At 40.6% G+C, this 12,307-nt stretch overlaps 1 protein-coding gene and 1 long non-coding RNA gene across 2 annotated transcripts in view; both read left to right on the top strand.

Annotated features, from left to right (window-relative positions):
- CPVL (carboxypeptidase, vitellogenic like) overlaps nucleotides 1-12,307 on the top strand; it is a 158,024-nt gene that overhangs the window by 76,149 nt on the left and 69,568 nt on the right. Inside the window, 3 exon segments of the mRNA XM_019508549.1 lie at nucleotides 4,113-4,211; nucleotides 5,992-6,133; nucleotides 6,136-6,164. Of these exon segments, the coding sequence (XP_019364094.1) occupies nucleotides 4,113-4,211; nucleotides 5,992-6,133; nucleotides 6,136-6,164 (270 nt within the window).
- Nucleotides 7,020-12,307, top strand: part of LOC109291586 — a 14,600-nt gene continuing 9,312 nt past the window's right edge. Inside the window, exon 1 of the long non-coding RNA XR_002095896.1 lies at nucleotides 7,020-7,030. This is a non-coding gene — a long non-coding RNA (uncharacterized LOC109291586). The remainder of the gene's footprint in view (nucleotides 7,031-12,307) is intronic.

Here is a 12,307-nt window from a genome sequence, read left to right as displayed (position 1 = left end):
ATCTAGACCTTCTTAGTACTAGTGCAGAACGCCTTCGGGGAGGTGTGGAAGCTGTGGCCAAGTAATGAATGCTGTGGTTTTTGCCTCTCAACTACTCAGCAGCAGGGGGTAGAAAAAAAAGCAAGACTCAATCATCTCCCTTCTGACCCTAAAAATCTAAGCAATCTATACTGTAGTAATTGGGGGGTGTTTTTTGGGGGGGAGGGGAAGGGGATGGTAAGTTCTTAAGAGAGTTAAGCGCATAACATCTGTATTTAAGCATATAACTGCCCTGGCATTTTCAAAGGTGATAGTTTCATAGTTTCATACTGAACACTTGTAGTTTCTATTTACTTTAGTAGGAAGGGTTGCTATATGCTTCTGAAACAAGGTCACTTCTATTTAAATATTAAGTAACCTTAGGTGCCTAACTGGGTATTTACTAGAGGTTTACATTTTTACCCTTCTTTGTTTGGAAGATGACAATTCCAAACATTAAAGGAAGTTTCCTGTACTGCTATGCAGAATCTTTCATAATTGACTACCTTTACTTAATATATGTAACAAATCATGAAAGAAGATCAGTTTAGGGCAGTGATTCTCAACCAGGGTGCTTTGGGATCCTTTTAAGGCTGCTGTGTCATATTAACACTGTTAGGCATGCAAACAACTAAATGTTTTATAAGATACTCTCACAGACTTAAAATAGGAATGTGTAGGGTCAACAACACTTTGGCTGGAACAATCTTTCTGAGTATTTTGCAACAGAAGAACTCTATTATTTTTCTGTAGTCTAAAATGAATGAAATCAGTTTTTGAAATGAGATGCTTCTAAGTTCAGAAAAGTAATGAGGGGTACCTTAAGTCTAAAAAAGGCTGAGAACCACTGGTTGAAGGGAAATGTGCACAATGTAATCTAATTGTGCCTGCTTTTCCTGTCAACATCCCTGAAAATGTACTCAATGTAAAACTGTTCAATCCTCACGAAGAAAAAGCATTTGAATAATATGAGAAGATGTGGAGGATAAGGTTGCCTCACAACTTGTAAGGTCTGGATGTACCCTTCAACCCAATCAACTAGTATCTTAGCAGGGATTAGTTCAAGGGTAAAATCATGGTCCCATTGAAGTCAATGGGTGTTCTGCCACTGATTTTCATGGGGCCAGGATTATATTACCTGGTTATAAAGACTGGGTCATGTGAGGTCCTTAATGCCAATTAGGATCACGATCCATAAGCATTTTATTCTAATAGAATAATATGTTGACACTAACAGGGCGTCAAGTAAATAAATAAATAAATAAATCTTTAAAGATAACTTTTGTAACCCTGTAATAAAATGTCATTGGGCCATGAAGCTGATTTACACAAGCTGAGTGTCTGGTTCATAAATCTGTCTCCATGGAAATAAAGTAATGGAAGATTTTCGGCTTCTCTATCCTTCTACATTCTACCTGCTGAATTTGTACAAGAAGATGCTATAATCACATTAGGAGTAGCGATATCTGTTTGTTTATACCAGAAATTTGATAGTCGTTAATATACTGTTATTAATGTATTTTTGAGCCTATTGCCATCTGAAGTGACCTAGTTTATCTTCTCAGTATGGGTGAGTGACACAGATATTGTAAATCAGTTCTGAACCTGTCTTTATGACAGCCAAAAAAAATAATCAACTTGGATTTTTAAAAATTAGTAAGCATTAAAACTGGCTGAGGGAGCCAAAATGAAGATACGAACAATTTCATAACAGATTTAACGTGCCTAACAGATCTATGGTATATTTCTCCTTACTAAGCTTCCTGACCAAAAATATAAACATTAAATGACAAAGTAGTAGACTTCAAAGAATATATTTTGTGAGATAGTGCTCATGCTAAGCAAGGCCTAGCATAATTAACAACGCACTAAAACTCCCAGAATGCTTCAAGGAGGTTGAGAAGTCAGCGATTGACATTCTGGTTTTCACTATCTGACCCTTGAATAAGAATGCTGACAGTATGATAAAAATTGCAAGCAAAGCAGTGTTTTTTTAGAAAATACGGAAATGCAAGGCTAAACCGCAAGAACAAAAACAACCATATATCATGCTGATAAAGTCTGGGGAGTATTATAAGTAGACTATTAGAAATTAACATAAGAAGCGTAACCAATTATAATAAAGAGCGTGTAGAATATAGATGAGTTAACTAGTAACCAATAGAAGTAAGAATTAGAAATGCATATGTATACGTGTTATCATATATAAGTAATAGAAAAGTTATGTTAGATGCCTCACTCAGACAGAGTGGGGACAGTTTTGTATCTTTTGTCTAAAAAAAGATAAGGGACTCCTTTTAAATGAGCTGTTGACCAGTTCTGAGACTACTGAATCGGGCAGCCGCACCTAGCCTTCGGGTTAGAAAGCAAGGGCTTGATTTGGGAACCTCGTGAACCAACAGACCTCCTTAGTTTATGACTTTGTGAAACAATAAAAGTTTTAAATTGAACATCCAGGTCTGAGCCTGTGCTTAATTCAGTCCTTATATAATTTGGCACGAACTCACACATATTTCATATCATTTCATAAGTCAAGTTCAAAGTTGAAAATCATTCTGCTTCTGTAGTAAAGTCTTAGGTAGGTCAAAAAAATCAGAAATTACTGGTGAACTGCTCTGTAATTGAATAAATTACATTAGAATGACTTTGAATGAGATGCCTCTAATGATTTACCATTATAGGATACAGCTGAGCTAATATGAGGATACCAATGTAGCTTTTAAAATATAGCCCAAGAGACTCTGGTTTTGCCATGTTAGTACCATGTCTAGCACCATGGCTAGTGCTCTTGGGAGTAAAATAATAAATAATTATTTCTGTTGAAGTGGGGCTAGAGCTCTTTATCCTTATGTTTCTTTACAGTCTCTATGAACCTTTTCAATAACTTTTTGCATTGATATTTCCATTGCTGAGGTAGGTGGTAAAATCTAAGGTTTGAGAAAGGTGTCTATTTTTAATTGGTTTCAGTTTCAGCAGACTTTGATTTCACAGACTATAATGCACTGTAGAGGCACCTAAAGTAGCTCAACTATAGGAAACTGTATAGCCACAGCAGGCTATACTGTTTTTCCTCACTGCTTGGCTGAGGCACAGTGTGGGTGAAGTGTCCTACTACTGAACACCACCAGAGCCCCCTGGTTCTGAGTCAGATCCAGTGGCTCTGTGGATCTTAGGTTGATGACCTCTTCGTTAGCCTATAAAGTTCTCTATGTTCTGGTATGCAGAAAGCTGGCTCAGGTATTTTTTTACTGCATTGCAATGTGCAGTTGTAGACATACCTGAAAATCCATCCCCATTAAACTACCACCTCAGGAAAAGTAATAGATCAGATTTTAAAGGCATTTTGAAATGAATGGGATTTCATTTAGATGCTTTTTAAAAATCTGTTAGTGACTGGAAGGGTTTTGCTATATTTATCCTAAAGAGCATCACATTCAATCTGTGGAACCATGGTGGGAGGCAAATTTCAAATCAGAAGGCTGGTTTAAGAACATCCTGACTTCAGGCATACAAATCAAGGACTGTTGGTTTGTGGGTTCTAACTGACAGAGGTGGTCAAGGAGTAATTAGCTTTACATTACAAAGAAAAAGCTTTGAATTTTATGCAGAGTCCATCTGGAAGGCAGTGCAGTCTGTTGAGGACAAATAACTGACTTATAAAACCACACTGAGAGAGGGCAGAATATACTTATCCATACTGATTTCTGAATGGTCTTCAGGTGTAGCCTATATTCCAGTCTGAAAAGTCCATACACTACAATAAAAATGCATTAGTATTTATTGTAGCTAATCTTCGATTCCTCCTTACAGTACACATAAGCAAAAGGATAGAGTGTAAAGCTATTTAGTTTATTTCATAATGAAGCATGAGAGAATACTTTTGGAAAATGATTAAAAAGAACTCTGTTCTCTTATTGTGGTTTTGGAATAAGAAATGTAAATGGATTTTATATTAATATGTGGAACAAGAGATGAATTGAAACTTTTTAAAGAAAGTGGTATGAAAATCAAGCTTAAAGGACACACAATTTTTGTTTTCGGTTTTGTACTTCAAATGTATGTGTTAATCTTGCTTTCCATGGTTCTCCCTTCAGATATTTGATGTTCTAATTAATGGTGATGAAAAAGGTGTTCCATCCTGCAGTCAGAACATTACAGGTTGTAGTAACTTCTTTAACATGCTACAATGCCAGGTAAGCTTTCATTATAATTCTGAAAACAATATTAAAAAATGCACAGTTTAACTTAAGCAGACGTCTGGGTCTTTATGTCAGGAGTAGGAAATTGCCTGAATGTAGGAAAGGTATGAAGCTTAAATTTACCCCAGCAGGTAAGTGCATGCTTAACTATACCTATACACGTTGGCAACGTGTATGGAGCGCATGCAGGTGCACGCGCACCCCCTGAGACTGGCCGTGCACCCCCTGGAAGTGCCAGTCATGAAACTGGAAGTGCCAACAGAAGTGCATTTCTGGTTTTGCTGCTGGTGGTTCTGGGCTTGGCGATCAGCCGCTGGGGGACCCCTGTCAGCAATCTGGTTCCCCCCAAGACTCAGGAGGAACCAGTCGCCAATGCGTACATGTAGTACTATGGGGCACCTATACACTAGGCCTGTGCAAATAGGGAAGTATTCAATTCGGATTTGGCTGATTCAGAGCACAGTGATTCTATCCAGAGATTTGGATCACTGTCCTGATTGATTTGGCTGAATTGGCTTTGGAAAATTTGGTGCTGATTTGGAGAGATTTGATGATGTGGATTGACCGGGGAGAGGTAGGCACAGCTGGGCAGCTGCAGTTCTCCCATGGCCCCTCTGGCTGTACCTGCCTCTCCCTCGGTGGGATGAGCCACTGGAGGGACTCACCAACAAACTTACCATCTGGAGGCAGCTGTGTCACCTCCTTGCTTAGTCTATGGCCGAATCTCCGAAGTGGCCAAATATTTTCTGAAGCTTTTCCGAATTGATTTGGATGCTTCAAATCTGTTCAGTGTTTAACTGATCTCCCAATTCGGTTCAGGTTTGGAGATTTGGTCCCCAAACTGGGCTGAATCTCCTTCAAATTGAATCAGCTACTGAAGCTTCACAGCCTTACTATATACGTGCTCCAGCATTTTACTTAGAGCAGCTCTCAGGAGATTGCAGGGAGCAACTGGTACTCTGACTGGAGCTTTCAAAAAGGAGAAAACTACAACCTAAACAATTCTTTCTTGTATATACTATTTGTGGTACAGTATCAGATGCTTGTATGTGAAAGCTTTTTTTATATGGAAATGATGAATTTGGGGCATAATAGGCACCTTTATATGACCTCCAGGAGTGGGGGAGGGACGCTTTAATTGGATAACTGCTCTGACTAAACCGCTGCTGAGTCTTATGTATCAGTGTGCTCCCACTTCAAAATGGTAGCAGGGGCACTTGACAAACTTTAATTCAAGCACCTCCACCACCATTTTGAAGCACAGGGATGGCGATACATGAGACACAGGATGCTGCTGGAGCATGGTAATTATCACCCTCCAGCACACTTGATTAATCTGTAATTACAGACATTGTAATTGCAGCATGTTGGAGCAGCCTCCTAGCATGTCTTCAGGCACTGAGTTTTGGATTATGTATGTTTTATCATGTACGTGTATTGTGTTTAACAGCTTTTCATTGAAGCCCATGAGAAAGAGGTTTGGTTTTCTTTTTTTAAAAATTAAGTTACTTCTATCTTTCAAATAGTCTGGAATATTTCAAAACTTATTATCACAGTATGTAAGCTTGCATATACAACAGCACAAGATGAAGACTTGACATTTTAAATCAGAGATCTAAAGCTAATACTGAGCTTAGAATCTCCCAAATGCTTGCTAATTCTCCATTCCGTAATCACACCACCATCTCATAACTTAATTGTGACTTAAGAAATGGATGCATAACATTTTCTTTTGTTCAGTACAATTTTTCCTACCTAAACTTCTTTGCTACAGTGGCCTGATGACCAGGAATATTTTGGAGAGTTTTTATTGCTCCCAGAAATAAGGAAATCTATCCATGTGGGTAATCTTACCTTCCATGATGGGTCTACAGTTGAGAAGCATTTGCTTGAAGATGTGATGAAAACAATAGAGCCATATTAGCTATATTAATGGATAATTATAGGGTAAGAAGATTTCAACTGGCTTCTCTAGGCACCTTGCTTTAGTGCAAAATTAACCTGTGCTCTTATTTAAATGTTGTGTCTAACTCAACTAATATCTACACAGAAACCTCTGACCCAAAGGGTGTAGTGTTTTCAACCCACATTTTCCAGCTATTCATTGTATTGACTCCTATCCTCTAGTCCAATAACAGAAAGTAAACTTGAAAGCTACTCTGAATGATGCACTGGCTGCCAGAAGCGTCCGTTAAGGATCACTATAAAATGGGATGGTAGATACACTTCCTATGGTGGAAGCAAGCACATATGGTCAGTGAAAAGCAAAGGCAATACATGGCATCTCAGGCTCTGAGCCAAAATTCTTCAATGAAATTACATCATTGGATTTCCCTGATTTTTTTTAAGTGCAGATTTCTTACAATGAAAACACTATATCCTTTATGCTACTTGGGTGCTGGGAGGTAGGAAGCTCTCATTAAGACTAAAATGACAAAGACATGGATTCAGTAAAAACATTTTTTAATTGAATTGAGCATTCTTCAGATAGCTCCTGGAGTTGGCCAGCCCTCTTTTTTTTACTGCTTGTCTGCATTGAGTGCCCTGCAGAGTCTCTGACTTATTTTAATTGAACACAAGAAACTAATTTTAATTTTTTTTAAACATAATTAGTTTGACTTCCTCTAGTGGGAGTCTTGTAATTGATACCATGAATAAATTATGGAAAGCAATTTTAAGGGTTCTTAATTACAAAGCTGCTTAGCTTCAGAACTTTTACGCTGACAAGCAAAATGGTTTTGTACCGTACCATTAAATATAAACTATGTCCAAAAATATACCCAGGTCCCAAGATCTAAGAGGAAAGGACTGGGGTATGCTGGTACGTGGAAATAGTGCACAAATAGTGACCAAACATTTTCAGGGGAAGTAGTATTTGGCTTAAGGGTGTAGAAATGCAAATACTGGGTGAATTAACTGAAACTAGTTCAGTGTCCTATGGCCAGTGCCAGATGCTTTAGAGAAAGATGAAAGAGAACAGCCACAAAATTGTGTAATACTTTTGAAATTTTGTAAAGCTCTTGTTTCAGTGAGTTGTGTGTGTGGTTCAGGCTCTATGTGAAGTATTTTTCTGTTACTCTTAAGTTTGTTGCCTTTGCTGTTTGATAGTGTTGGTTATCCCCTTCGTTCCTGGTTTATGAGAAGGGACAATTGCTTTCTCTATACGAGTTACATTTTTATGGAACTTGGTCCTAACTTCTCTGTCTCTCATCTGAAACTCTTTTGTGCTTGATATATACTTTGCTTGGGTCTAGCTCTAGTTTTTCTGTCTCTTAAGAATTTAACACAGTATTCCAGTTGCATGATTGATAATATAATGTTTAAAATATCTTCTTATTCTATATACATTCTAACACATTTTATATGTTTGATAATTGCTGTACATATAGAAAATATTTTCACTGACTGTATCCATGACAACCAAAAATGTGAACTTAGAGGTATGGTTAATTTAAGATCTAGCACAAAATGCTTTATTTCCCTTTTGTCAAAACAGAATCTCATTTGTTGCCATGTTGTGTGTATTTTCTATGATCTTCCTCTATTTTTCTCTAGTGTTGACTAAAAAATAATTTTGTCTTTTAAGCAGATATTGCCACCTCATTCTTCATCTCCCTTCCAAATAATTAATCAGTGCATTCAGCAATTGTTAGTTTGTCTCTGGGGCATTTCTGTATGATTTTTTTTCAAAGTGAACATTCATTATTCATCCTTGTTCTTTTCTTTGGCCTCAGCCTGTTTTAATACATTCTGGGTGCATCTACATGTGCAATTAATGCGACACAAACTCCAGGGCATACTGCCCTGGAGTTTATTGCCCCGAGTGCTGCGTTTATACATGCACCTGGGACCACAACACATTAAGCCAGGTCAGAGTAGCCATGGCTGGCAGGGGGCTTGCGGGGGTCAGCATGCCAGTCCAGGGTTGCTTTGATCCAGGTCAACATGGTGCAGAAGGGCTGGCTGGGGTGCAAGAGTGCTCTAGTTCAGGGCTAGCCGGCAGGAAGCCCCTGCACTGGAGCACTCTCATGCCCCAGTTAGCCCCATCAGCGTCTACATGTGTGTTGCTGGACACTAGGGAACACTGCCATAGAATAGTACTCAGTTTACTGTGGACTAATAGGGCTGCACATGTACATGCTGACACTTGACTGTGGAGCTAATTAGTCAACTCCACAGTAAACATCTTGTGTAGATGCACCCTTTTATCCTACAGCTGAATGGTATATTGTGACTAATACTTGTCAGAATTTTTATGAAAGTCTTAATAAACTATATTGGCCATTTTTCCATTATCAACTATTTGTTGCTTGGAAAAGCAGATGTCCTTGAAAGATGCTTTATTGGCTTGCACTTTTCACATCATGATAATCTGAGTTGTCTTAGATTTGTTTTTTCAACAATTTCACCCAGTACTGAAGAAACGCTTTATTGGAATCTTTTAAGTAAATATTTGCTGATTTTTTTCATGAGATTTCTTTTGTTTTTTGGCTAGCAACTCAACAATTAAACTTTTAAGTTCCTTCAGAAACTCCTATCAGCACATTCTTTTATTACTGGTGACTACTGCCAATTAATTAGTTTGTTCCAAAAACTCTACTTTTGACAGCACCTTTTTGATGGTACCTCACTTTTATTATCTCCTCAACATTCTCTATAGTGATGATGGAAGCAACAAAACAAAAGAATTACTTTCTGTGGTGTCCTTATTCTCAATTGATCACTTATTTTTTCTGGAGGGCCAGTGAACCAAGTGATTTTTCTTGCAGGATTCCCATTGGATATACTTCTATTTCTATATATTTGGTACTTCGATTTCCATGTTATTTTTCATCTCTATCTTATAGTTTGTTGCTTTCAGGTGGGTCGAATCTTTGTTTTCTGAAGGATATTTATATGTCTCAACAAATCTCCTGCTATCTCATTATTAAACTAAACTGAATTTTCCTGTTTCCATTTTTATTATGTGCTTCCATTCTGCAATTTTATGAAAGTCGTATCTATGACTATCTAAAGGTGAGTTGAGATTTGCACTTAAGGTATGGATTCAAACACTTTTATATAAGGAGGACATAACAACCTCTTTGAATGATAGGAGCACATTTTAAAATACAAATTTTCAGAAAATTTGCTAATTAATTTGAGATGAAACAAACTTTGAATACCTTGAGTACTGTACATAGGAGGTTTTGCCTGTTTGTTTGCCCAAATAACAACGCAAGCCCTGCAAACTTCCTACTAATAAATACTGAACTTTCATCTGTTGGCTACATATAAATAATTGGAATGGTCAATTTTACCATTATTTATCAAAACTAAAAGTGTGTCCTTCAACAGGTAAAGGGGGGTTGTCCTTAAATATTTCTTGATGCAGAACAGAGTATAACCCACTGCATAAGATCTGTTCAACAGGAGGAGAAAGAGTGAGGGAAAGAGACTGTGGAGAAGCTAAAAAAACCTGGCTGGTATTTGTCTTGGCAGAGGGGTCTTCCCCCAGGCACACAGTGGTGTTTGGCAGCAGTGACCGGCACTGCAGAGGTGGCCATACTCTGCTGCTCTTAGCATCCCCACTCCCACCACAGCATGCAGGCCATACATGGGAACAGTAGCCAGGGACTTTTTTCTCCCTGCCTCAAGTAAGAACCCCACCACCACCACCTTTTGTGCTTTTGGCACAACCAACCTTCTTCACCATGCTCAATGGCACTTCCATTCCCCTTCCCTCCCATTCCTCCCCTCACCCTCTCTACTTATGACTCTGGGTGCAAGAAGGGGAGACTCATCCATTGCCATTGCTGTGGCATTGCTGCAACCAGGGCTGCTGAGAACTGGGCTTAATCAGGAACAGTGACAGTTTCACCTACTTCCAGATTTGGCAGGGAACACCTGGATGAACCAAGCAGGGAGGGGAAACGTGCCTGTCACTGCTGCTATGATCCCCAGCTGAGTGTGGCTGACTAGACTGGGGTCTGCTAGTGCTCCTGCTGCAATGCAAAGCTTGAGGTTCCTGGCTAGATTGATCACTGTATTTGGGGTCAGGAAGGAGTTTTACTCCATAGTCAGATTTGTATGGAATGTGTAGGTTTCTGCCTTCCTCTGTAATGGGGGGCATGGTCCTCTACCTTGGGATCTCTGGAGCATATATTAACAATCTTTACAGAAGCAGAAAGTTGGCTGTGATTCCCCTTGTTTACCTGTGGCAGGTTAGGGTGTTATGTCTTGTGTTGTGTCAGGATTGATTATAGTTTTGCTAAGAGGTAAGATTATGGATTTGTGAAGGAAGGTTTGGATACGGATGATTCTGCCTCAGGCAGGGGGTTAGACTAGATGGCTTATAGAGGTCCCCTCCAACCCTACTTCTCCATGATTCTATGAGTGTTACCTGCAAAAGGAGGGATAATTACCTGTTTTGGGGACTTAAAAAAATAAAGTCCCTAATTGCTGTTCCTGCACTGTGGTTTGAAAGGTGGGGGAGCATGCCACTGAACCCCTACTCTGGCAGGACTGGATTTTAATGAGAAGGATGAAATTTCTAGCATCTTCATGAGATTGCTTCCAGCTCAAGTCAGATTTGCAACAATTGTCACAAGTCTTGACAATACTGGAAATATTCTGGCTATTTTCTGCTGTCAAGAGCGGGTAGAGTAGTTATGGCTACAACTCTAAATATTATATTTTATGGGAGAAAGGTTTTAAGGTTGATGCTTTAACCAGGGGTTGGCAACCTTCTTATAGTGGCAGGTCAAATTAGTGTAGTTCGCTCTGAAGATCAATGGCTATTCCCCATGCTTCCTACCCAGCAGGCTCCCTATTTCAGCAGCCACTCTCCTATTCATGGGCAACTGGTGCCTCTTGACTCGGGGGGGGAGGGGGTCCCCCACAGCTGATCTCACTCACCGAAGAGTGGCCATGCTCTTAGGGGGCAGGGGGAGAGCACTGCTGCACAGCTACTTTTGCTGGTGGCCCCACTCCACAGCTGGTGCTCACCGGGGGGCACTGGCGCTCCTACCTGCCCCCCCATCTGTCACCTAAACAAGGAGCATGGCCTGACAGGGAGTGCACCAGCATTCTCAGGGGGCCCCTGTGCACCCTGTACGCATCGCCACTGCTCCTATTGCCTAATTGCCACCAGCTTTGCAGGCCAGATGTCATTGCTTACAGCCCACAGATCTGGCCTGCTAAGTTGCTGATCCCTACTATATAGTATTGGAAACAAGCAGGAGGAACTTACCTTCCTGCTAGCTGACACCAACCCAGACATAGTGGGGCTCACTGAAACGTGGTGGGACCCAACGCATGACTGAGTGGTGAATATCAAGGGCTATACACTGTACAGGAGGGACAGGACAGGGAGGAAAGGCGGAGGTGTGGCGCTGTACATTAAGAAGGAATACACATCCTCATCAGGTAGCACAGAGTCAGAGGAGGGGCACACGGAAGTGCTCTGGGTTAGAATACAAGGTAGTCGAGGGGAAAGAGACTTAACGGTGGGGGTCTACTACAGACCACCCAACCAAGGAGAAGAGCTAGACCAGAAATTCTTAAGTCAGCTCACGGAAGTAGTTAGGTCAAAGGACGTGGTCATCATGGGTGACCAGAACTTTCCAGACATCTGCTGGGAAGAGCAATCAGGCAGGTCTGACCGCTCATGTAGGTTCCTAGCTCAAATGCAGGACCTCCATCTAACCCAGGAGGTGCACAGCCCCACCAAGGGAGACGCTATGTTGGACCTGGTGCTGGCCACCAGGTCATTTGCTGATGACCTGGTGAGGGGGCTGCAGGTGCTCAACGACCTGGGCAACAGTGATCATTGCCTGCTGGAATTTACCATCCAGCGCAAGGTGGCAAAGGCCTGCAGCAAGGCAGCAGCCCTAGATTTCAGGAGGATGGACTTCAATGAGCTACGGAGAATAATCGGGGAAGCACTGAGGTCCCGGAGGGGAGGGGAGCCAGGTTTTCAAGAAGAAACTATAAGCCAGTAGTCTTACCTCGATCCTGGGTAAGCTTTTTGGGAGAATTATTCTGGCACATGTCCACGAGGGGCCAGCAGGGTAGATTATGCTTAGGGGCAACCAACATGGGTTCATTAG

Source organism: Gavialis gangeticus, unplaced genomic scaffold (assembly GCF_001723915.1).
Source record: "Gavialis gangeticus isolate Ggan-Ray unplaced genomic scaffold, GavGan_comp1, whole genome shotgun sequence".
Taxonomy (NCBI): Eukaryota; Metazoa; Chordata; order Crocodylia; family Gavialidae; genus Gavialis; species Gavialis gangeticus.
This window is presented reverse-complemented; position numbering and strand designations above follow the sequence as displayed.